General features: G+C 36.8%; 1 protein-coding gene across 1 annotated transcript; it reads left to right on the top strand.

Annotated features, from left to right (window-relative positions):
• The first annotated feature begins 12,872 nt into the window (after positions 1–12,872).
• LOC109107697 (protein GPR108-like) lies at positions 12,873–26,192 on the top strand. The gene is made up of 18 exons (XM_042717460.1): positions 12,873–13,149; positions 15,006–15,119; positions 15,212–15,262; positions 15,340–15,425; positions 18,633–18,712; positions 18,790–18,920; positions 19,750–19,812; positions 19,910–20,005; positions 20,798–20,931; positions 21,260–21,335; positions 21,996–22,069; positions 22,186–22,303; positions 22,376–22,506; positions 22,586–22,629; positions 23,859–23,908; positions 23,992–24,075; positions 24,791–24,912; positions 24,992–26,192. The coding sequence occupies exons 1-18, from the start codon at positions 13,054–13,056 to the stop codon at positions 25,077–25,079; spliced, it is 1,638 nt and encodes a 545-aa protein (XP_042573394.1). The 5' UTR covers positions 12,873–13,053; the 3' UTR covers positions 25,080–26,192.
• Positions 26,193–27,338: the final 1,146 nt, after the last annotated feature.

Below are 27,338 nucleotides of genomic sequence, written 5' to 3'. Positions count from 1 at the left end.
CAGACAATGCACCCTGTTTGTTTTCTTTATCTTATAAATACACAAAGTTTTGTTTTTATTATGTGTGTATCCAGAAAATAAAAAAAACTAAGACAGAAATCAAGGGTCAAGAGCCCAACTAAAGCAAACACTGATCTCTAACATGGTTACTTCAAATGAAAAAATAAATCAACATCTAAACCTTAGTTAATTCTCAATAAGATCTTATGTAGACGTCTGACAGAAATAAAGTGAGGCTGGAAAATATTAACCTTACACTGAAAAAAATATAACACTGTGTAACCAGAACATTAACGCTACACTCAACAGACTGACGCTATTTCTGTCAGATGTCTACAGAAGTGCTTATTGAGAAGGAATAGAGGTTAACATGCTGTTCAATGTGTTTTTTTTTTTTTACCACAATGGAGATTAGTGTTTGCTTTAGTTGGGCTCTTGATGATAATAAAAAAAAACACTATGCAAAAGATTATACCGTCATCAATAATTAACCATAACCATTTAATCACAATCTATCGTGGCTTTTCTTGCTATACCAAATGTGCTTTACAAACAAAATTAAAAAGTGAAGGGTCAAGAGCCCAACTACAGCAAACACTGATCTCCATAATGGTGAGCTTAAACCAAATCTGTATATTTTTGTTTAAATCAAAAATAGAATTTAAATTAATTGACTTTCTTCAACAAGAAAAACATACTTCGTGCCAGGTTTTATGAAATAGTTTTCACAGACATAGAAAATATTGTTAAGGCAAGTTATTTATTATTCATTGGCTCAAGTTATAAAATATAGATGTGAACGATTACCCTATTTTTTTTTAATTGGATTCATTAAAACATTTTTTCAGTGTGGTTTAACTATAGTAAACATGGTTTTTGGGTTTCATTTCTAGTAAAACCAGGTTTATTTTTTTGTAAGGGAAATATCAAAAGTACAGGTAAATTTTATAAATAATGGTACAGCTGATTGTATCAATGGCAACCTAACTGAGAGACTGGATTATATGCGCATGCGTGTGTGTGTGCGCGCACTTTGGATGGGTTAAATACAGAGCACAAATTCTGAGTACGGGTCACACCTACTGTGTGTCACATCACTTTATAAAATCGATGAGTCACTCGCATCTTCGGCTGAACTTTTATCAGTAAGAGCATCTGCATTTGAGTCACTCTTGCACTGCAAAATGTTGAAACACTAGCTGGTGATAAGTTACATGGTTAAAAACAACTCAGTGACCTTGTAAATATCACAATAAATAACAATAAATAACTTTGCCACAAAAATAAAAGTCCAACAGATAATTTTGTCTGAAATGTACATCTCTTGTTTAGGTTTTTTTTTTTTTTTTTTATAAAAGAAAATTTGTATTTGACTAACAATTAATATGAACATTAAAATATACTTAATTATCTTACATTTTAATCAAAATATTTGAGAACAGTTTTGAGACCTGCAATTATTACATATTTCATATCAAAATTATTAATCTTTAACAACAACTTAAGAAATTGAGTGATTTTAACCAGCATGTTTTAGTAAATGTTGAAATTAAGCTGTTTTCTGTGTTTTTCCACAGAATTAATATAAGAAGATACACAATTTTGAGTTATAAAGTCAGAATTGCAAGTTTATTCTTTCTCAGATTTGCAATTTTTATCACAAAATACACAGACATTATATCTTGCAATTCTGACTTCATAACTGGCAATTGTGGGTTTACATCACACAATCCTGTGGAAAAAAAAAAGAGTCTGAATTGTGAAGTGATGTGGGGCAAAGTATGGGGTCCCATACTTTGAATATGTTCTCTGAATTTTACCCATCCAAGTGAACACACACTCACGCACTCACACTCACACACACACACACACACGTTGGGTTTCCATGTTTTATGGGGACTCTCCATAGGCGCAATGGTTTTTATAATGTGTAAACTGTATTTTCTATCACCCTACACCAACCCTACACCTAAACCTACCCCTGACAAAAAACTTTCTGCATTTTTAGATTGTCAAAAAATGTAATTCTGTATGGTGTATAAGCTTTTGGATATTGTCATCTTTAACTTGGCCAAACATCACTTCACTTTAAGACTCAGGTGTCCCCAAAATTTGTCTGTGAAGTTTCAGCTCAAAATACCCCACAGATCATTTATTTTATCATTTTGAAATGCCAATTTTGAGTAGAGGCAGAAATAGGCTGTTTACATTTATGTCTCTTTAAATGCAAATGAGCTGTTGCTCCCCGCCTCTTTTCCAGAATAGAGCTGTGACATTACAGCTGGTATCTCAGATTCTCTGACAGGAAAAAACTGTTTGGTTGTTCTGTTTGGTTTTAATTATCATGTATATCACACTGAAATCATGCAAGTTTTAAAAACCATATCAGTACTAAACTACGTTCTCTCTCACACACAAGCTTATGTTATACCATATTGCTGTGGTGCCCAGGGAGCAGTTGGGGGTTCGGTTCTTGCTCAGGGATCTCACCTCAATCATTGTACTGATGTTGGTAGAGAGAGCTGGTCATTCACTCACCCCACCTACAATCTCTGACGGTACTGAGACTCAGACTGATGACCTTTGGGTTACAAGTCCGACTCTCTTACCATTAGGGCATGACTATGAAGACATTTTTTACTTGAAATGGTGATCTCGCGAGCCAGATTTGAGGTTCACTGCTCTAGAGTGAAGATAAACATGGCAGGTTGTGCAGCTCATTCAGGGCAGGGTCTATGCTAATACAGCCGTGTCAGTCAACAGCCATGGGCGGGGCTTGTAAAATGTGATGTCACGCTTTACGGATTCTGTGATCAGTAAACTCTGAGACACTGCCTTCACGCTTTACGGATTCTGTGATCAGTAAACTATACCGTTTGAGTAAAAAGATTGCCTTTACTTAAACCATGTAAGTTTTAAAACTTTGCAATTATGTAATCAAGTGATTAATTAAGTGCTGATTGAGCTTTAGTGATGAGCAGCTGCTGTTAACAAACAGCATCACCAGCTCCACTTATTAATAACCAGACTGACTTTATTTCTGTCAGATGTCTACAGAAGATCTTATTGAGAATTAACTAAGGTTTAGATGTTGATTTATTGTTTCATTTGAAGTAACCATGTTAGAGATCAGTGTTTGCTTTAGTTGGGCTCTTGACCCTCGATTTCTGTCTTAGATAATTTTTTTTTGGACGTTATAACCATGTGTTTTTGAAACATGTTTGTTATAACTCAAAAAACCCAGGAAGAATATGCTAAGGTATTGGTTGTTATACAGCATATTGGTGATGATAATCATCAATTATCAAGCTGTTCAGAGCCCAAAAACTGACTAAATAGATGTTCTATAGTTAGGTCAGTTGATTACAATGAAAGCCATTCAAAAAGTCAGTGGTTATTTCATAATCAGTTAATATAAAGAACTTTCCAAACAGTTTGGTCTTCTATGATGTCAATTAGTCACACACAGACATCAATAATCAGAATATGAACTTCAACAATGGTTATGAAAAAACAAACAAAACAAAAAAAAAAGAATGATGAATTGTGTGATGGGTGCTGTTTTATTTTGTAGTTCATAAATAGTTCATGGCTTGCTTTAAAAAAAAAAAAATTTTTTTTTTTATGGTCACCATTGTTGAGGTTCATATTTTGATTATTGATGTCTGTGTGTGACTAAGTGACACCATAGAAAACCAAACTGTTTGGAAAGTTCTTTATATTAACTGATTATCACAGAACCACTGGCTGTTAGAATCACTTTTACTGTAATCAATCCAACTAATTACACAACACGTATTTCATCAGAGATCAGACCCCAAACAGTTAAATAATCAATGATTATCATCACCAATATACAGTATAACAACTAACATCTAGGTACAGGTTAGATAAAAAAAAAGCTAACCTGAATGCACTGTAAGTTGCTTTGGATAAAAGCAGCTTTTAAGAGTGTGAGTGTGTGTATATCACCTGATGATATTTTTTCTGGGCTTTTCAGTTACAACAAATGGTTACAACAGCCAAAAGAAAAAAATCTAAGACAGAAGTCAAGGGTCAAGAGCCCAACTAAAGCAAACACTGATCTCTAACATGGTTACTTTAAATGAAACAAATCAACATCTAAACCTTAGTTAATTCTCAATCAGATCTTCTGTAGACGTCTGACAGAAATAAAGTCAGTCTGGTTATTAATAAGTGGAGCTGGTGATGCTGTTTGTGGGGTTGTTTAATCAGATTTAATGTATTTTATTTCAGTTTATTTTATCTAAGGCTGTCTCTGAAGTCAGTTGTAGTTCTTGTGTTTCTCTTTTCTTCAGTAATTCTGTTTGTTAACAGCAGGTGTTCATCACTAATTCACAAATTATCACTCAATTAATCACTTAATTATTTAATTGCAATGTATATCTTCTTTCAGTGAACTCACCTGAATTAAGTTCAGAGTACTCATAACTGTTAAGTTTTAAAACTTAAATGGTTTAAGGCAATCGGTTTCCTCAAACGGTTTGAGTTAACATAACTTGTCAGGTTTTAGTGAGGCTGTGTCTGAAGTCAGTTGTAGTTCCTTTTTCTCTTTTCTTCAGTAATTCTGTTTGTTAACAGCAGGTGTTCATCACTAATGCTCAATTATCACTCATTTAATCACTTAATTATTTAATTGCAATGTATATCTTCTTTCAGTGAACTCAACTGAATTAAGTTCAGAGTACTCATAACTGTTAAGTTTTAAAACTTAAATGGTTTAAGGCAATCGGTTTTCCTCAAACAGTTTGAGTAAAACCCAACTTGTCATGTTTTTAAGGATATTTTGTTTACACAAAAGGTTTGAGTTACGTTACTTGTCGGGGTTTTACAGTGTGTTAGTTTTTAAAACTTAAATGGTTTAAGGCAATCTGTTTCCCTAAACGGTTTGTGTAAACCCAACTTGTCAGGTTTTTAAGGATATCTGTTTACTCAAACGGTTTGAGTTAAGTTACTTGTTGGGTTTTACAGTGTATGATTTTTTACGGATTCTGTGATCAGTAAACTCTGAGACACTGCCTATGATTTGTTGTGTTAAAAAAATGGAGTGAGTGGTTTTTTTTAGTTGTGTGGATGTTGTTTATTTGAAATACAGATTCATTGTTGACATCTCAGTGTGTAGAGAAGGCATATAACATGTTGAGTTGTGTGCCATGTTGATAGCCTTAGAATGGATTGAGCAAAATAATCTGTTGTGGATCGGTCTCTGTGTTATGGAGTCTCAAATCAAGTATGACTAAAAATCATCAGGAGTTACTTTATGAAATAACGATTTTCCACTCAAGAATAAAGATGCAGACACATTCATTTGGATCATTGCGCAGATAGGCATTATGGGAAATGAAGAGGTAGACAAAATAAGCAGGTAAGCTTACACTTTCTGCCTATAACACATGATGAATGAACATCATAAAATGGTTTCTCTTTTGTTTATTGGCTGACACTCAGTATTGATCTTCCTGCTCTACAACACTTGATGCATCCATATTTACATGAAGAACATGTTTCAGTGAAATTACAAAACAGATTTGAAAGTCTGTGAGCAAGTAAACATTTGTTCAAGTGTGATGTTATTAATGTGTTTTCAAGAGTATACATGAAAATGCCCTACCTGCTCCTCCACTTTTGAATCCTGAAACATGTAGTTTATGCCCATCAGCTTCAGGACCCACAGAGAACAATGAGTACAGAGCAAAACCTTTCTTCCATTAAAGTCCTCCAGATCCACTCTCAGCATGTACTTCCTGTTATTTGTTAGCTGGTACATGTTATCCAGCCCTGATCATACACACACATGAAGAACACATTCAACCAAACACTGGACATGAACATCCACACAAACACAAACGTGAAGAACACGTTCAACCAAACACTGGACATGAACATTCACACAAACACACACATGAAGAACACATTCAACCAAACACTGGACATGAACATCCACACAAACACACACACAAAGAACGTTCTGAAAAAAACTGTGGATGTGAATATCCACACAAACACAAACGTGAAGAACACGTTCAACCAAACACTGGACACGAACATCCACATTTGAAATGAATTATATATATATATATATATATATATATATATATATATATATATATATATATATATATATACCAGTATTGGCAATAACCGTGATATTCAAAGCAACAATTATCAATATTATGGTTAACTTAGTGTGTGACGATATTTAAAATGAACAGTTCTCTTATGATAACACCACATGTAGTGAAGGCAAGATGAAGCCTCATGAAGCTTTAAGCTTTTCAGCCAAGTGGTTCACAAAAGGGTTAATTTCTGGAAGCTTCATTTGCTGACAATACCACCTGGTGGCCAAAGAGTGTAAAACAATCAGATATATTACAGACAGAGGTGGGTAGTCCAGGGGTCAGAAAGTAAAAGTCCTGCCATATTTTTATTCCACCCATGAACTCAGCAGCTGATTTCACCAAAGGAGGAACCAAGTCATTCATTTCAAGTCACAAACGAGTCTCAAGTTAAATTTCAAGTCCTAAAAGAGTTAAAGTTAGTGAGATAATTAAAGTGACTAATTAAATGATGATTGTGCATTAGTGATGAACACCTGCTGTTATTGAGAATTACAGAGGATCAGATGTTGGTGTTTTTATTGGTTACAAAAATTGGTACCACCATCATGGAGATCAGTGTTTGCTTTAGTTGGGCTCTTGACTCCTGTGTTAGATATCTTTCTGTAGCAATGCATGGAGTGTTGTAAAGCAGGGAGATCAGTACTGTACAGTGAGCAGATATTAGCTGTTTTTATGCTGAGATGTTAATCGAAAGTTGGTCTGATTACAATCAAAATCTAGTTAGACACACACATACATCAAGAACCAGCATATGAATCTCAACAATGGTGGCAATCAACAAAATGTTTCATGCTGCAATACATGCTGGGTAACACCATAGTAAAAACTCCCATCATGCACTGCAGTATGAAAAGTTATTGTCACCACTGTTGAGGATCATATGATAAGTGTCCATGTCTAAAAGCGTGATATAAAGGAAGCCTCTTTTTCAATATTGAAGCATTATGATGGCATGTTTAATATGACTTTGTTTTCAGTTTGGTGATAGCTGAGTGTCAATCAATAAACAAAAGAGAGACCATTTCATGATGTTCATTCATCATGCATTATAGGCAGAAAGTGCAAGCTCACCTGCTTCTTCAAGCTTTGATTTGACAATGCATAAACGCTTGCTATAAAATTACACTGTAATTGCTTAAAATCAATTTACTTTGAGCTAACGAAAGGGTCAAGAGCTCAAGTAATGCAAACACTAATCTCCATGATGGTGGCATGATTTTAACCAATAAAACATCAACGTTTGATCCTCTGTAATTCTCAGAAACAGCAGGTGTTCATCACTAATGCACAATCATCATTTAATTAGTCACTTAATTATCTCATTAACTTTAACTCTTTGAGGACTTGGTATATGACTTGAAGACTTGCATGTGACTTGAAAGTCCCACCTCTGGTTCCTGGCCATTGCTTCGCTTACCAGCTACCCGGACGACTAGTCATTATATGACGGCAACCTGAACCCCGCTTGCAGAGCGCCATCATCCGAAGATGGCCCTCGAGCGGATTTCACCGCCTTTGTGGAGTGGATACTGGTGAGAAACAGATCTCCATTCACCTTTTGTCCCGAGGATGATCTCGCCAGTTCCACTCTTAACCCAGAGCCCATCACTAATGCACAATCATCATTTAATTAGTCACTTAATTATCTCATTAACTTTAACTCTTTGAGGACTTGGGATTTGACTTGAAACTCGTTTGTGACTTGGAGGGAATGACTTGATTCCTTCTCTGGTAAAATCAGCTGCTGAGTTCATGGGTGGAATAAACATATGGCAGGACTTTTATTTTCTGACCCCTGGACTATCCACCTCTGCTCCTGAGCCCTATGGCAGCAGCTATCTCCATCACCGCAGCCCAAAAGAGGAGAATGAGGAGGAAAAGTCTGTTGGCTATAGCCCCTGACCAGAGACAAGAGATGGGTCTACCCCTGACCAGAGTCGAGAAAGGGCTTCTGTTCCTGAATTCCACCCAGAGAGGGCTCCTGCCACCCCGGCCAGCCCAGAAAGAGACTCAGTTCCTGAGCCTAGCCAAGAAAGGGCTCCTATTTCCACGTCTAGCCCAGAAAGGGCTGCTGTTCCCATGTATGGCCCAGGGAGGGCCTCAGTTCCAGAGTTTAGCCCAGAGAGGGCTCCTGTTCCTGAATTAGGTCCAGAGAGGGCTCGTGTCCCCAAGTCCAAAACAGAGAGGGCTTCTGTTCCCAAGTTCGGCCCAGGGAGGGCTTCTGCTCCTGTTTACAGCCCTCAGAGGCCGGAGGCTCAGAAATGACCACACACCCTCCCGCTCCTGCCTACTCCACAGCTGTCATCAGACAGCTCCTCTGCTCACCCTCAGCCCACCATCTGCGAGTCTGCCAGTCTCCTTCGTTGGCGTGGCTTGAAAATCCCTTGCCTCCGCCTTCAGACTAGTTGTCCCAGACTCCACCTTGGCCCATCAACCCAGAGGCTCCACCATGGCCCTGCAGTCCACTGGCTACACCAGGCTCCCTCGTCCCTCGTCCCTCCGGCTCCAATCTTGATCTTTCGTTGCCTCAGGATTCCACTCCTCTGGCTGTGCCTCGTTCCTCTGTCCCTCCGGCTCTGTCAGGCTCCTCCTTCCCTTTGTCTCCTCCATCGGCCCTCTGTCACTCTGGCTCCACCACGGCCTTCCAGATCCCCACCTCCACCTTGGTCACCTGCGCCATCTGCTCCACCATAATGAGTATGTCATTACTCTTTGTCGCTGAAACGAAATTAAAAAAAGATTGCCTTAAACTTCTATAACTTAATAGAAAATCTTAAACTTGCTGAAAATCCCTAGTATTTTAATTATTTTGATTTTTTTTTTAAATTCTTATTATTTTCCCCCTCTCTTCTTCCCCACTTTCTTATCTTATGTTATGATGCTTGTCTGTTGTCTGAATAAGAAACTCTGCATTTTGTACCAGGACATTTATGGTTGTAAAGTTTACATTGTCCAATAAAGTTCACTTGTTATATATATATATATATATATATATATTTTTATGTATATATTTTTTTATATTTTAAGTAAATATTTTTTATATTTTTTTTTTTTTTTTTTTTTTTTTTATAAAAAGAAGAAATAATTAGTGTTTTAATTCAATTTTATTTTTTATTTTTTATATATTTAATTTTTTTATTATTTCTGATATTTAAATATAATTTATATACACACGTGTATATAGGTATATATGGTTTGCACAATTGTTATGATTTTAATTAAAAGATTAAAATTTGAGGTAAACCGGTTCAAAAATTACATTTTATCATTACAGTTTTTGTGGATTGCTTACACACTAAAATTAAAGTAGTACACTATTGGCAAAACCTTACACTCAAGAAGCAAAACATCAGCCCATATTTGCACAACTATAAGCACATTGTCAACCTCACACTTGTTTCAAAACTCTACACACAGTGATTTGCAAAACACTAAACACACTTAACATACATTACACACAAAAATCTATCATGAAGTCACTTCCTTGCAATACCAAAGCACTGACTGTCAAATTACCGCACCGTCCAACCAATTGGTTCAACACAGTCATCAGGTGTGCAAACACTTGTTTTCTTAATTGTAGACACACCAATCAGGTGTATAAGCACTATAAAAAGCAGCAGGTGAGTTCATCGGTCTTCAAGCACAATGGAAAGAGTCAGAGAAAGAGTAAGATGAGGAGGAGAATGAGGAGAACGAGGAGGAGGACAAGGAGAAGGAGGAAGGGGAGGAAGAGGAATCAACAGAGGAAGAGGAAGAGATGGAGGCCATGGTAGAGGTAGAGGAAGAGGAAGAAAAGAAGGTGCTCAAAGAGGACCGAATCTGACAAATGAGATCCGCACAACACTGGTTGACCACGTTGTCAACCACGGCCTGACGCTGAGGGAGGCTGGACTGCGAGTACAGCCAAATCTAAGCCGATACACAATGGCAAGTGTGATAAGAACATTTCGACTGGAAAATAGGTATTGTAAAAATATCATCATATCAAAAACATCTGCACAGTTTCAGTGACTGCTTACAGTACTGTATTCTATGCACTATCAGCACTTCTGTTACTTTTTCCTGTGAAATTACTGTACTATTGTATACTGTTTTTTTTTTTTTTTTCTACATAGGATTGAGGGTCAGGAACGACAAGGGGGAAGCCGTCCTATGTTCACAGAACAGCAACAGAGGGAGATAGTTGGCCAACAATGCTATAATACTCAATCAGCACCAAGCTAACATTGTCAATAACCATGCCAGTTTCAATGATATCCATCAGGTCTCAACATCAACACTGGCACGCGTCCTAAAAACAAAACATATTCAAATGAAGCAAATTTATCGAGTGCCTTTCGAGCGCAATTCTGAAAGGGTGAAACAACTGCGGCATGATTATGCAGAGGTATGTATTCACTTTAGCAGTGTGATCTTGCATACTGTCTCATAATTTTTTACTGTACTGTAATATGTATACTAGATCTAGACTGAACTACACAATTTTGCCTGACACTGTTCTTCAGAGAGTTTTACGAATGGATGGGGATCAGATCCAGCATGAGTTCATTTATGTAGATGAGGCTGGGTTCCACCTGACGAGAACACGAAGGAGGGGAAGAAACATCATTGGCCACAGGGCTATAGTCAATGTCCCAGGGCAACGTGGGGGTAATATAACACTCTGTGCAGCCATTACACAGAATGGGGTCCTCCACCGCCATGCCCATATGGGCTCTTACAACACAGCACTTATACTTACATTCTTTGCACAACACAACAGCAGCGAATCAAATCGATCATATGCAATACATTGTTGTCTGGGACAATGTGTCTTTCCACCGCTCTGCTCTGGTTCAGAACTGGTTTCAGCAACATCCACATTTCACCGTCCTATATCTTCCACCATACTCTCCATTCCTCAACCCTATAGAAGAGTTTTTCTCGGCATGGCGGTGGCAGGTATATGATCTCCGTCTTCAGGCTGAGGTACCCCTCATCCAAGCCATGGAGGAGCCTGTGTCCAGATGGAGGTAGCAGTAATGCAAGGATGGATTCGTCATTTAAGACATTTCTTTCCAAGGTGTCTTGCTAATGACAACATTGCCTGCGATATTGATGAAATTCTCTGGCCAGATCCAGCTAGGCGAAGAGATGTCTAGGTTATTTTTTTTGTTTTTTTTTTGTTATTTTTTACAGTAAACTTACAGTACAATACATAAAGTGACATCTTGTTACAGTATTATGAATCTCCATGTCAAAATTTTGGGCGTGTTGACAAATTAGTTTCTTCAGTCTGCAATATTGGTCTTGTGTAGTGTTTGGTGAATTTACATTATATTTGTACTTTGTTGATGGTAGCCTACTCTAATCATAGGGAAGTAGAAGTGCTAAAAGTGTTTTAGGTTTATCACAGCAGAGTGTAACTCGTGCAAACAGAGTATAGTAATGTGAAACGTGTGTGTTTCATATGGTAACAAAGTGTGTTTTTTAAACAGAAGTGTATAGTTTTTACAAGAGTGTTTAATTATGCAAAGGATCTGTAGTGTTTTGCTAATTAGGTTTGTGGTATTGCTAATTGTGTGTAGTGTTTTGAAAACACAGGCCCTGTTTTGAAAATCGTGCTTAAGCAATCCAAAAAAACTGTAAAAGAAAACTCTAAAATAATGCCACATTGGATAATAGTTCAAAACTCTGTAGAGCAGTATCAAGAGGAATTATTCATATTTATGGATCGATCAAAGCAGCCGGAAACAGGCCGTACTGGTGCAGCATTTTTTATACCTTGGTATGAAGTAGTAGTCAAAAAGAGGACAACAGACTACCTGTCAGTTTACACTGTGGAGAATTTTACTGGCATTAGGGTGGGTGGAAGAAAATAATCAGAACCAAGGTGTCGTTATAGCCTCAGACAGTTTATCAGCATTATAAAGCATTCAGTCTGGGAGAGCATCATGTAGACAAGATCTCATTTATCAAATACTCCACTTGCTTCTCACACTTCATAATAAGGGAATGGCTCCTTCCTTTGGGTTCCTGCCCATGTAGGGGTGGAAGGAAATTAAGTTGTGGATATGCTAGCAAAAAATTAAATAAAGCACGAAACACTAGATGTACACGTACCAATAAGTAGAGCAGAGGTCAAAACCATCATAAAGCAACATTCACTTAAAATATGGCAGGAATATTGGAACACAGCGGATACAGGACGTCATTTATACAGTATACAAAATCAAGTAGACACTAGCATGAGGAAGGGCAGAAGCCCAAGGGACGAGATGTCTTATAATGGGACACACTGGTTTAAATACAACATTGCACAGAATAGGAAAACATCCCACTGGATTATGCACTTATTGTAGAGACAGTGAAGCATATACTGTTAGACTGCAAAAAATATGAAGAAGATAGGGCAGAATTAAAGGCACAAATGGATGAACAAAGTATGACACTTGAGCATTTATTAGGGAAAGCATCTGGGAGAATACACAATTTATTAATTTTATTTTTGAAAAACACTGGGTTAAGTGAAAGAATTTAATAGGAATTTTTAATAAAAATTATTATTATTTATTTTTGGTGTGTTTTGTTTTATTGTATTTTTTCTCTCCACCTCTCCTTTGATGTTATTCTAATACCCACACTCCAGTCTAGTAGGTGGCGGTAATGCCCCTTTGAGATGAAAGAAGCAGCAGAAGAACTCCATCCAGTAGTTGTTTTTCTGAGGAAGCGTGTCCTCCCGCCAGTAAAGGCGCTGTGTCGCGCGCCGCCCCCGCGGTCGGTGATGACGTGTAGGCGCTCACGCGTCCCGGAAGTGGAGGTGAAGCTGGAAGAGTTTGGAAACAAACTGGCGATCAGATGAGTGAGTGTCAATCCTCGGGCAGACAGATTGATCGTTGACGGCTCAGTGATCGGCACACAGCGTGTGAGGATGATGAAGATGACGATGAAGACTCTGGTGAGTGTGATGGTCTTCATCCTGACGGCGTCAGAGAGCAGCGCGAGGATCCACCAGCTCAAACTCAAGGTCTGTCACGCTTTATTTATACTTCATCAGCTCATCTCCTCTTTTATTCTGTCATCTCCTGATCAGTTATTCAACATGTTTTCAGCTTTGTCTTGTTTATTTCACTTTTTACTGACTTTTCTAATTTATTTAGCTTCTTTGATAAATAACCTCCTTTATTTAAGCGTTTGGTTCACGTATCTCTTTTATCTTACTTAAATAAAGATTCATTGTTCATAAAATTATGAATTTATTGCTTCATCATTTATTTAATGATTTATCCTCCTTGTTTAAGCTTGTGTTTCACATATGGTATGATTTGTCTCATGTATCTCTTATGTAATGGTTTATTTTAGATAAAATAATTCATTTGTAATGATTTGTTATTCACAGCACAGAAGCAGTCTTAAGTGTCTGGGGTATATCTGTAGCAATAGACAACAATACATTGTATGGATCACAATTATACATTTCTCTTTTATGACAAAAATCATTAGGATACTAAGTAAAGATCATGTTCCATGAAGTTATTTAGTAAGTTTCCTACTGTAAATATATCAAAACTTAATTTTTGATTAGTAATATGCATTGCTAAGAACTTCATTTGAACAACTTTAAAGATGATTTTCTCAATATTTAGATTTTTTTGCTCCCTCAGATTCCAGATTTTCAAATAGTTGTATCTCAGACAAATATTGTCCTCCTAACAAACCATACATCAATGGAGAGATTATTTATTCTAAATTGACTCTTATGACTGTTTTTGTGCTCCAGGGTCACATTTGGGTCTCTTGCCTGATGATTTACGTCATTAATTTCACTTGTTTAATGACTTACTCATAAACTGAATAATTAATGAATTCACATACAGTACAGGTCAAAATTTTTTTAAACATTACTATTTTTAATGTTTTTGAAAGAAGTTTCTTCTGCTCATCAAGCCTGCATTTATTTAATCAAAAATACAGAAAAAATGTTATATTGTGATATATTATTACAATTTAAAATAATTGTTTTTAAATTTATTATACTTTAAATTATCATTTATTTCTGTGATGCAAAGCTGAAATTTTTAGGATCATTATAACATGATCCTTTAGAAATCATTCTAATATGATGATTCATTATCAAAGTTGGAAACAGTTCTGCTGCTTAATATTTTTTCAGAACATGTGATACTTTTTTAGGATACTTTGATGAATAAAAAAGTAAAAAAAAAAAAAAAGAAGCTATGTTTTTAAAATATATATATTTTGTAATAACAATATACACTACTGGTCAGTAATTTGGGGGTCAGTATTTTTTTTTTCTTTCTTTTTTTTAAATAAAATCAATACTTTTATTCAGCAAGGATGTGTTAAATTGATAAAAAAGTGATAGTAAAGAAAAATATTTATTAGAATATATATTATTAGATTTTTTTTTTCATTTTGAATAAATGCAGTTCTTTTTAACCTTTTATTGATCAAATATATTAGACAGCAGCAAGAACTGTTTCCAACACTCATAATAAATCAGAATATTAGAATGATTTCTAAATGATCATGTGATAGACTGGATGTTACATGTGACACTGAAGGCTGGAGTAATGATGCTGAAAATTCAGCTTTGCATCACAGGAAATAAATTATTTTTTTAAAGTATATTCAAATAGAAAAAACTATTATTTTAAGTTGTAATAATATTTCACAATATTACTGTTTTTTCTGTATTTTTGATCAAATAAATGCAGGCTTGATGAGCAGAAGAAACTTCTTTCAAAAACATTAAAAATAGTAATGTTTCCAAACTTTTGACCTGTACTGTATTTACATCTGTTCTTAAAGAAGGTAGCTGGAAACATTATGAACACTGAACGGCTCTCTTTTCTCTCTTAGAATGAGACACGGTTTCTGGTCCATTTGAACTCGTTCGGTTATTTTGCGGACGGCACTCTGGACGTCCATCTTATGTCTCTAAAACTGCCGCAGGAGAAGGGTGACTCCAGGAATGTAAGCCACCCGTCTCAGTGTGTGTGTGTGTGTGTGTGTGTGTGTGTGTGTGTGTGTGTGTCATTCATTAGATGCTGTGGTTTGTGTTGCAGGTGGGCTTCAGTTTGGCCCGGTCTCGAGTGAGCGGTGTCCTGTTCTACACCGTGAGTATCTGTGTGGCTTCTCTCTCTGTCCTCTGTTCGTATCCTTGTCCCTGACGCTTGTGTTTGTGGCTCGACAGGCGGAGGAGGTGGAGGAGTGCAAGCTGACCAATAGTAAGAGTGACAGTGACCGCATCCTCTTCATCATCGACACCAAGAATCTCGGGTGAGTCCAGTCCAGCGATGAGGAGAGAAACACAGGCCGATCATGACCTCAGGGTTGCTTGATTGAGATGTTTATTAATCATAAAAAAAAAAAAAAAAAATTAAGTGCAGTTTTGTTTTTTTAAAGTAGCTTCTCCAACACTGAATAAAGCATGACACTTCATCTGACATACATTGTGAACGTGACTATGAATGTGATTATGACACATTTTTACTGTGAGGTTAAACTGTAGTTTTAGTTGTACTGATAACTGTAATGATAATTGTTCCGATAACAAATGATAACTATAAAGATAATTACACTGATTATTGTAATGATAACTGCCGATAACCATAGAAATAATTATACCGATTACTATAAAATAACTAAAGCTAATTACACCGATAACTGTAACCATAACCAACAATAACTAATAAGATAGATAATAATGATGATTATTATGATGATAATATTTTTTGTAGTAGTTGTTTGTTATTTTTTTTTTTGTGTTGTTGTTACAGTGTATTTATACTACATTTCAGTACTACGTGTTTTTACTATATGGATAGGGATTAGGGCTGAACGATATATCGTTATCATATCTATATCTAGATATGAACTTTCAAGATATTACTATCGAAAAAAGCAAAAAAAGATTTCCCCTCTCCGCGCTCGCCCTGCATACAACTCTGGCAGTCACAACAAACATCAGTTTTACGAGTGCCCTTGAATGCACCGCTAAAGCCAGCGCGCACACACTACCAGGGACGTGGGAACTATATTGTGAGAGGGGGGCGGTGTTTCCATGGTGACGCGTCATTGCTTGTCACGTGACACACCGCAGCAGGAACAGCGCTGAATGAATGATGATTTGCTTTTATGTAATTTTTCCTTTATTAATTAGAATATTCACAAATGTGTTAGCTATGGCATGAAATATCTGATATTCCGATTGTCAAATACATGCAAGTGGAAGTATATTGTTGTTTACACACCTTTATAACGATCGCGTTAGTTGAGCTGTATGCGCGATGGGCGCCGCCATGTTAGTTTGTGCCGCAGACGCAGTTCAGAGAATGGGATCTGTTGGATTTACTACCTCTATGTTTACAACACGTGAATTCATCCACTTCTCCCGAAATACTTAAAAGTAAGTGGCTGGTGAACTGGGAATAGAATAGAGTAAAGATTGAAGTTAAGTTACGAACACAATGTGTATCTGATATGAATAAAACGTGTCGAATTATAATGGAAAGGATTATTATTACCTCTTCCATAGACATCAGTGTGTATTTTACAAACTCTAAATGTATGTTTTTTTTTTAGTACTTATGTGAATTTATATGTTTGAAACCTAAAATAAACAGTATGTGGTTGAAAGACACTGAAAAGTTGTGATATATGACAGTTCTGTGCGCGCCTGTCTCTGGCTAAATTCAACATTTGAATTTAGCAGTTGATCATGTGATGCACTTGATCGTACGCTCCAGGGACCAGCCTCGACTGATTACACCTGTGTGATCGTACGTGCGAAAGGCTTAAAAATCAATACATTTTCTGACACAAAATTTTGAAATGTAGGCTTAAATCAAACACATTTTAATTCAGATTCTGTATTTATATATATAAACTATATATATGTATATGTATATATATATATATAAAAACAACGGAAAACAAAAACAACGAACAAACCCCCCCCCCCCCGCCCAGCTGCCTGACCCCGAGAGGGGTGGGGAAAAGGGGTTGTGGGGAGGGGGGCGGCCGTATTGTATCGATATCGAGATATCTGGCATGAAAATCGAGATATGAAATTTTGTCCATATCGTTCAGCCCTAATAGGGATAGGATTAGGGTTTGGCTGCTTAGGGTTACTTGCATGCAATTATGCATAATTCATTGTTATTATAATAGTAAGTACATGTAACGTGCAACAAGGACACCGTAAAATAAAGTGTTACCTACTGTGATTATGAATTTTACTGTGACTGTGATCGTAACTGTTAATGTGGCTGATTGTGATTGTTACTGATTGTTAAATTTTTTTGTGGCTGATTGTTAATGTGATTGTGATCATGACTGAATATGAATGTGACTGTGATTGTTGTGATGGATTATTACTGTGATTGTGAATGTGATAATGTGATTGTGATCGTTAATGTGATTGTTGTGATGGATTATTACTGTGATTGTGAATGTGATAATGTGATTGTGATCGTTAATGTGATTGTTGTGACGGATTATTACTGTGATTGTGAGTGTGAATATGAATGTGACTGAATGTTATTGTTGTGATGGATTATTACTGTGATTGTGAATGTGATAATGTGATTGTGATCGTTAATGTGATTGTTGTGACGGATTATTACTGTGATTTTTATTGTGATTGATTGTGATTGTGGTGACGAATTATTACTGTGATTGTAAATGTGATTGTGACTGAATATGAATGTGATTGTTGTGACGGATTATTACTGTGATTGTAAATGTGATTGTGATCGTGAATGTGATTGTGGTGACGGATTATTACTGTGATTTTTAATGTGATTGTGGTGACGAATTATTACTGTGATTGTAAATGTGATTGTGACTGAATATGAATGTGATTGTTGTGAAGGATTATTACTGTGATTGTAAATGTGATTGTGACTGAATATGAATGTGATTGTAGTGAGGGATTATTACTATGATTATAAATGTGATTGTGACTGAATATGAATGTGATTGTGGTGACGGATTATTACTGTGGTTGTAAATGTGATTGTGATCGCTACTGTGAATGTGATTGTTGTGACGGATTTTTATTTTGGTTTTGTGTTTGTTTGTGTTTGATTCTGTGAATGTGATTGTTGTGACGGATTGTGATCCTGTCTGAATTTGATTGTTGTGAAGGATTATTACTGTGATTGTAAATGTGATTGTGACTGTGAATATGAATGTGATTGTTGTGACGGATTGTTACTGTGACTGTGAATATAAATGTTGTGATGGCTTATTACTGTGGTTGTGAATGTGATGATGTGATTGGATTATTACTGTGATTTTCAATGTGATTGTGATTCTGACTGTGAATGTGATTGTGACAGGTTATTACTGTGACTGTGAATGTGATTGTGACTGTGATTCTGATCGTGATTGTGAATATGAATGTGATTGTTGTGAGGGATTATTACTGTGATTGTGATTTACTGTGGCTGTGAATGTGACTGACTGTGATTGTGTGTGCAGAGTCCAAGTGAAGCATGTCGGTAATTTTAACATCACGCTGGAGTCCAAACTGAAGCCGAAGAAGACGGATGGAGAGAAAGGTAAAACAAATGCATGTGACTCTGAAGTGTGTGTGAGAGTGTGTTTGATGGCTATTGATGATGTTTGTGTTTCGCAGCGAGGACAAAAAGAGAAAATGTGGATGACAAGAAAAAAGAACCTAGTGTTGGTAAGACAACAATACCAAAAGAAAATTCACAAGATAAGGCCAAAGCGACACCTGCTGTCAGCAGCACCGTTAGCCAGAAGGTACGTACCTGTGTGTTTGTTAAACATGATTCTTAAAATTTAAATCTGATTTTAAAAGCTTGTGTAAAGGGTCATGAATCCCACTGTTTCCGCACTGGTTTGTTCTCACCACAGTTAAGTGTTCAGACAGTTTCATTTCGCTCCCATAGGTAAAAACACAAATAAATGCACAGCCATTTGCACTCTGCATCGAATATATATATATATATATATATATCCATTTGCATATATATATATATATATATATATATATATATATATATATATATATATATATATATATATGAACGTGCTGTTAATAACTTTTAAGGTTTATTTAAGCCTTTTGATTAGTTTTCAAGTATCTGTAAAAACTGGTTACACTCACTAATCGTGTTTGTGCCGAGCTCTTACAAAGCAAAAACAAACGCTCTCCTTTGATCCATGAACAATTCTCAGTTAATGTACGCGATCTCACCATCTGAAGCATCTGTCATAGGAAATCAGCAAGTGCTGTGGTGAATAATTAAGCGGAGCGTCTTCTCATAGGATAAGAACACGCAGTCTCATGAATAATTATGAGATACCGACACATCATCAAAGTACTATAGTTCTTTGCACACTCACAAACTGTGACGTCAACACGATGTAGATTTTAAACACGGAAGACGAAAATAGCACTAAGAAGCTCAAAGTTAACCAGTTTTCTCCAACAAATAAAAATAAAGGATGCAAACATTAGTCTTCAGTGATGTGCAATACAAACACCTCTGCTGAAATCTCAGAGCAAGTAGCGTGGTGTTTCATGACCCTTCATGAGCAGCTGTTTCTTGAACCGTGTTCCCATCAGGTGGAGAGTTTGGACGGGATGTTGCTGGAGCTGCAGCAAGACGGTGATTCCTACAACTTCAGCGTGAGAGCCGTCACACACACACACACACTGTGTATTAAATAAACAGACCAGTGATGGATATCAAACCGCTCACGTCTGCTTTCTCTCCCGCTCTCAGTTCCGTCTCACGATGAGCGCAAGCTCGCAGGGCCTCTACAACCTGGACTTCCACAACTGCTTCAACGGCAAGTCGCTGAGTCCATATTCTCTACACGTAAGTGCTGCAGACCACATCTGACCGGCTCAGTGCCGCGTGTCACATGATCAGCATCAAACTCTGTGGCCCTATCGTAGTTTCAGCCCGACGCAGTTATCATTTTCACATCCAGCACCACGTTGTTTAAATAGCAAATGTATTTGCGCCCATCTGTTCACCCATGAGTGTGCTGGTCTAAAACCAGGTGTGTTCAGGCTAGAGGTGTGCGATAATATATATTGTTTTAACGATGTGCGATTTGGCATTATCGAGTATTTTGCAAAAACCATTTAAAACACCCCTACAGAGCGCACGCATACATTACGTGATGAAGTCTACAGTGTGCATACACATTTAGAGTGTGTTCTTTCACTGCGTGATTCAGTCTATTAAAATACATTTAAATAAATCACAAATTCGAGACATGGGGGCAGAAAATATATGCATTTGACGTGCAGCAGAACACAAACATGCCAGATATTAAAAATGAAAGGATTACAATGTAAAAGATTATTGTTGTGTACACTTTAACTTCGCACACGAGCAGCTCCGTTTCCTCTCTGAAGATGCTTTCAGTCTTTGCTCTTGTAAATTCCAGCGTATAAAAAGCGAAGCGCAAGCGCAACTGGCTCTTAAAGAATGTGATGAGACTCTGATTGGTTTATTGCACGTTATATCCAAAACACACCCATGGCTCATTAAGAGGGTACAACCCTTTTGGATCCGGACCCCCCCCTAAGTGCACCTGTGACGTTCTCTCTTCAGACCATGTGCTTAGCTCTTTAAAGGAGTGCCCTGTGTGTGTGTTAGGTGGAGATCACAGAGAAGAATCCCAACGGTTATCTGTCAGCGGGTGAGATTCCCCTGCCGCGCCTCTACATCTCAATGGCTGCCATCTTCTTCGCCGCCGCCGTGGTGTGGACGTACACATTGCTCAAATACAGGTAAATACACACACACACACACATTTGTTTTTGTGAATTGTGGGGACATTCCATAGGCATAATGGTTTTTATACTGTACAAACTGTATATTCTATGTCCCTACACGTAACCCTACCCCTTACAGGAAACTCTGTTGCATTTTTACTTTCTCAAAAAAACTCATTCTGTATGGTTTATAAGTCACCCTCTCCTTGTAATACCTGTGTCATACCCATGTCATTATACAAAGTTGTGTCCTGATATGTCACAAAAACACGCGCACACACACACACGGGCCTGTCGCTGTGAGTAAAGCCGCTGGCGTTCATGATGTGTGTGTGTTTGACAGGTACAGCGTGTTTAAGATCCACTGGCTGATGGCGGCGCTGGCGTACACTAAAGCTGTGTCTCTGCTGTTTCACAGCGTGAGTAAAACACTGGTCACACTCACACTGGGGTTTTAGCAGCATTGAGATACTTTCATACTTTCTAGTAATATTAGATTTGATTTTAATATTCTGGTTTCATTTTAATTTTCTAGATAATTTTTTTGTAATTTTGACGTGCTTTGTTATTTTTATTAGTTTTTTTTTTTTTTAAAAAAAAGCTTCATGACTTGTTAAAGTTGAATGTGTTAGTCTTGAACTCGTCTCGAGAAAATATTTGAGAACTTCTGAAGAATTGCACTAAAACATACAGGACATACTTGCCAACATCTTGGGTATTTTTTGTTTATTTGGTATTTTGTGTTTGTAAATCTTGTGTTATTCCAACTCAGTTTTTGCCATGAAGATAGCCTTAGATGCTTACATGAGAATAGAAACTGATTTACCAACATCTAGGAATTAATCATTTATCTTAATTTTCTTTAGATGATGATTGTTTTGTGATGCTCTTGATACTCCATGATATGTATATATAACTGCGATATATACATTTACTTAGATTTGTATGTACTGTACTTAGATGTAAATATAAAAACACAATAACTCAATGTTGATTTACTTATAAGAAAACAATATTTAATTACATCTGTTCTTTAGATATGAATATAAAACAGAAGTGTTTGTGTGTCTTCTGCTCAGATCAACTATCACTTCATCAACTCTGAAGGTCATCCTATTGAAGGCTGGGCCGTCATGTATTACATCACACACCTGTGCGTATCACACCTTCACTTTCCTTCTGTTTCTCATGCTTAGAGATGCAGGGGTGTCCTTGTACTGCATATGTTTCAATGTGCATGATCTCAGAATCACAGTGTTTGTGTGTCAGGCTGAAGGGGGCTCTTCTGTTCATCACGCTGGCTCTCATCGGCACCGGCTTTGCCTTCGTCAAATACATCCTGTCGGACAAAGAGAAGAAGATCTTCATGATTGTCATTCCTCTGCAGGTGTGTGTTTGAACACGTCTTCCACGTGTTTCTGATGTGATATTATCCGTGACTGATGCTGGTTTGTTGCAGGTTCTGGCTAACGTGTCCTATATCATCATCGAGGAGACGGAGGAGGGCGCGAGTGAATACACTCTCTGGAGGGAGATCCTGTTCCTGGTGGATCTCATCTGCTGCGGAGCCGTCCTGTTTCCTGTCGTCTGGTGCGTAGCGGTGCGCCAGACTCCAGATGTGCTGATATTTACTGTTATCTGATGTGTTGTATGATTCTGTGTCTAACAGGTCCATCCGACACCTGCAGGAGGCTTCGAACACGGACGGCAAAGGTGTGTTTGACAGGAACTGTGTGTGTCGTAAAGAGCCATTCACACCAGGGTCCAGAACTATGATGAAAACTATAACATACAGTTCACAACGCAACTAAAACAATAACTACACAGGAACAATTCCATTGCTATGATTAGCACTATATAGTTAGCACTGTAGGTATTGTTAAAGTTATTTTTATATAATAGTTTATAGGTATAGTCATTATAGTATTATCTTTTAGTTATCGGTTATTGCTATGCTTATAGTAATCATTGTTTCTAATTGTCACAATTATCATTACAATTCTCACTATAATTATCTTTATAGTTATCAGTAAAATTGTCTTTAATAGTTATCATTATAGTTATTAGTATAATTATTCGGCAACACTTTATTTTAAGGTGTCCTTGTTACACAAGTTGCATGTACTTACTTAATTATTATAATAATTAATTATGCATAATTACATGCAAGTAACCCTAACCCAAACCATATAGTAAGCACATGTAGTTAATTAATATTAATCAGTACTTTAATGTATAATTACACTCTAACAATGACACCTTAAGATAAAGTGTAACCAATTACTCTTATAGTTATTGTTATCCTTATACTCAGTTTAATTATCTTTATAGTTATCGGTGTAAGTATCATTGGTTAACATAGTAGTTATCAGTGTAATTATCTTTATAGTTATTTCTGTAGTAATCAGTATAATTATTTTATAGTTATCGGTAGTTATCGTTACAGTTATCAGTGTAATTGTCTTTATAGTTATCATTAGTTATGGGTATAGCTATCATTACAGTTATCTGTATAATTATCTTAATAGTTATCGGTATAGTTATTGTCAGTTATTGCTATAGTTATCAGTGTAATTATTGTTATAGTTTTATATATTAGTAGAATTATCGGTATAGTTATTGTTATCTTTATAGTTATCACTTTAATTATCGATATAGTTATTGATGATCGTTGTTGTAGTTATCGGTGTAATTATCTTTATAGTTAGTTACAGTAATCAGTATAATAATTTTTGTAGTTATCTTTAATTATCAGTGTAATTATATTTTATAGTTATCATTGTTATTGTTACAGTTATTAGTGTAACTCATTATAGTTATCATTAGTTATCAGTATAATTATTGTTACAGTTATCGGTATAGTTATCGATACCAATGTTGTTTTTGTTTGTTTGCGTGTATATTTGTTTGTTTCTAAATACACAATGTACATTCTCGTGCAGCTGCTATGAACCTGGAGAAGTTAAAGCTCTTCAGACATTACTATGTGATGGTGAGACATTCGTCTTTTTTCACATCTAGGATAAGATCATTTCTCTAAGGTGGACAACTAAAAAGCATTTTTTCTGTCCTCAGATCGTGTGTTATATCTACTTCACGCGGATCATCGCGATACTGCTGGAGTTGACGGTGCCGTTCCAGTGGCAGTGGTGTCAGGAGGTAATCACACTAGCCCCGCTTTAACATAACATGATAACATAAATAAGATATGTAGATGGCGTTTCAGGGGTCCAGACTAACATTTGAGGGCAGTAGCACCAGCACCACTAAGTTCTGCAGACGATGGCTCCAGGAGCAGATTTGGTTGCGCTGGGGGTGAGGAGGGGTTATTAAAGAAAGATAATTTAATCAGAAAATTACTATTGATTTGCATTAATAAGAGCAGTTACTCATAGTATTACATGTTTTATTCTTAGTAAGACACATTTGACAGTAAAGCATTGAGCTTGAGTTGATGCATACAAAATTACTTTTTAACAACAGTAACATGGAAAATATTTATATAGAAAATTAATATAGGCTATTCTACTCGCATTAAATGTACCATTATTCTTAGTGTTATGTGTAACTGACCGATAATAAAAGGAACACTATGTGATTGTTGAAAATTGAGGAAAAGTTTGTTTTTCAAGGCACTTTGTAACTTCTCTTACTTCAAGAGCAGAATTCTGACAAAATCTTAACTAAAATAAACTGTTGCCCGAGTAAAGCTGTTCTGAGCTTAGACGAGTTTGTTTGTGTCGTGGTCCGAGCTGATAAACGGTCCGCGCTGCGCAGCTCAACCGAGAAGCGTGGTTTTGTTATGCTTTTGTTTTGTTTGCCGTTTGATGTTTCTCATATGCAGCACTTGTCTTTTCTGTCTTTGTGTTTGCAGTTTTTAGTGGAGGTTTCTACTCTGATCTTCTTCGTCTTGACGGGATTCAAGTTCCGTCCGGCATCAAATAACCCGTATCTACAGCTGCCTCAGGACGAGGAGGACCTGGAGATGGATGAAGTGTAGGTCTCTCTCTCTATCTCTCTTTCTCTCTCTCCCTGTGAGAGGTTCAGTGTGTGATATCGTTTCTCTCGCACACAGTATAACGGAATCCGGAGTGCTGGAGGGCATCCACAAGGTGAAGAAAACGTCTAACGGCCGAGAGAGACAGAGAGAGGTTGCATTGTGAGTGTCATATCAAAGAGGGCGGAGTCTGGACTCTCAAACTCCTCCCCTTCCTGAGGTTGCTGTCACGGTACCCACAGACTCACTATGCAAGTGAAAAAAGACGGAATGGAAAAAACGTGAGAATAAAGCGCAGCAGACACGACTTCCGTGAGAGAATGAGCTGATTTTCCCATACAGACTCGGTGACACAGATTGAATTGGTTTACAGTAATGTGTTCACCTGCTCTATTTGTTCATTTGTTCGCTCATTTATTCCTTCATTACAAAGATGTACAATCGTTATACTGCATGTGTGACGATAATTTGATTTGTTTGATTTTAGCCTTCTTTTATTTCCTAATGTCTTTATTATTTAACCAAAGCAGTTTGATGCTGTTTGTATATCATGGTTTTTTCTGTTCATTTTTGATTGGACGGCTGGAAGCGATTCTTCTCTAACCGAACCTTAAAACTAGAGTAAATACAGCACACTGTAACGGATAAGACAGTGCTTCCTAAAACAGGTTGGTTATCGTGACACCGTCACAAAGATTTAGGGAACGTTCATCATGTGTCTTTTTCCTCAGATGGATATATTTAAGATTTGTATTAAAGTTTTTCTGGTGTTGTAAATTTCTTTAAAGCGCACTGCCGCGTTCATGACTGTTATGTTTCTGTTCTGTCTTGGATGAAGCTGAGTGTTCCTGAGAGGTTCCCAAAACAACATGCGACACACCAATAACAATTTTTTTTCTTTTGCTTCTTTGCTTTATTTTGTGATATTTTACTCATAGCTCCATCTACTCTGCAATCATCCCTCCTTTAATTAACAACTATAAATATTGATATACAGATATAAATGAAGGACTAACCACTGTTACACCATGTATTACTGCGAACCACATCTGCATCGCGACCTTTAAAACTAACGGTCCACATTGAAAGCGCGGGAAGCTTCGCAGCAGTTTAGATTTGAAAACCTCTCCAGAACGGCTCAACTCCACTTTCCCCCTCAGTGCTTTTAAACTGGCTAATATTTCCACAAGCTGTCAGAGAAATAAACTTTTCCTGCTTAGTTAATTGCTGGTTTATCATGCTAATTGTGTTCAAGTTTGAAATAAATCAAATGACTTCATTATCGACTCGTTTCTTTTGTAAGGGAAGAGAAAAGAGTTTGTATATTTACTGCTTCAGCGCACCTCCGTCGCTTCATCTTAGCCGGAGTCACAAATAAACCAGGACGTTAAGTATATAAAGTATTACGGTTGGGTTTGTGACACAAATAACGTTTTAAGGATTGCTGTAATTCTAGGAGCTTGAATGGACTGAAATCTTAAAGTTTTTACTGCATCTGTAGTAAATTGATGAATTAATATCAGCCTAATTTTAATTAAACGATACATGATGATGTTTGGTATGAATATTCATATTTTTAAGAGATCGCTCACATGGCTGAGGGTGTTTCGGTTTCAAGTTTCTCTGAAGGGCGCAGGGGGAAACTTTAAGGGGTGTGGTGTGGTGTGGTGTGGTGTGTGTGTGTGTGTGTGTGCGTGTGTGCGTGCATGCATGCGTGCGTGTGCGTGTTTAGAAAATGGTAATAAAATATAACAAGAACAGTTTAACGGTGTCAGAACAAAATCTTGATAATGTCAGATAGAAAGGTAAGTAATGTAGCTGTCAGCTGTTAAATTTGAGTACACAATTAGATAATACCAATTAAGGATTAACCAGTTACCAAGCAATGATAAGTATTTTGATAAATATTGTTATATTTTTACATATTTTTATATAGGCTACATAGTTTTTAGTATTTTAATATCTCAGCATGATTATTTCTAGTTTAGCATTTCTATTATTTCATGTTTTGTTTTGTTTTCAAATTTATATATATATATATATAATATAAAAAAAACCCCAGTGTATTTCTCTGACGTGAGGAGTTAAGGCGGCTGGATGCTGTCAATCACCTCCCCGACTCCACGCCCACCTGCTGAGCAGAGCACTGCTGAATCTTACTGCAGTTTACACCCTGGGCGAAACCCCCTTCAAGCCCCCCACCCCCCACCCCAAAAATACAAAATTCTGCACAAACAGTTATATTTTATTATAACAACATAAGTGAAAGAGAAAATTAGATTTCCCAATTGCACAAATCCTTCATTAGAACATTTGAAAAACACTTAAGCAAATCCAGTTAACTACTGCAATTACAACAGGAAAAAAAATTAGGTGCACAATGCCCTGTTCTGTAACAGAAATTAATTTTTTGATTTGAAACTGT

Source organism: Cyprinus carpio, chromosome B1 (assembly GCF_018340385.1).
Source record: "Cyprinus carpio isolate SPL01 chromosome B1, ASM1834038v1, whole genome shotgun sequence".
Lineage (NCBI taxonomy): Eukaryota > Metazoa > Chordata > Actinopteri > Cypriniformes > Cyprinidae > Cyprinus > Cyprinus carpio.
The sequence above is the reverse complement of the archived record's forward strand: the minus strand, read 5'-3'. Positions and strand labels throughout refer to the sequence as shown.

Coding starts and splice junctions, on each gene's coding strand:
- LOC109107697 (XM_042717460.1), top strand. CDS start 13,054: ATGATGAAGATGACGATGAAGACTCTGGTGAGTGTGATGGTCTTCATC. Junction 22,304..22,375: donor TGATTGTCATTCCTCTGCAG/GTGTGTGTTTGA, acceptor GGTTTGTTGCAG/GTTCTGGCTAACGTGTCCTA. Junction 23,909..23,991: donor TCAGACATTACTATGTGATG/GTGAGACATTCG, acceptor TTCTGTCCTCAG/ATCGTGTGTTATATCTACTT.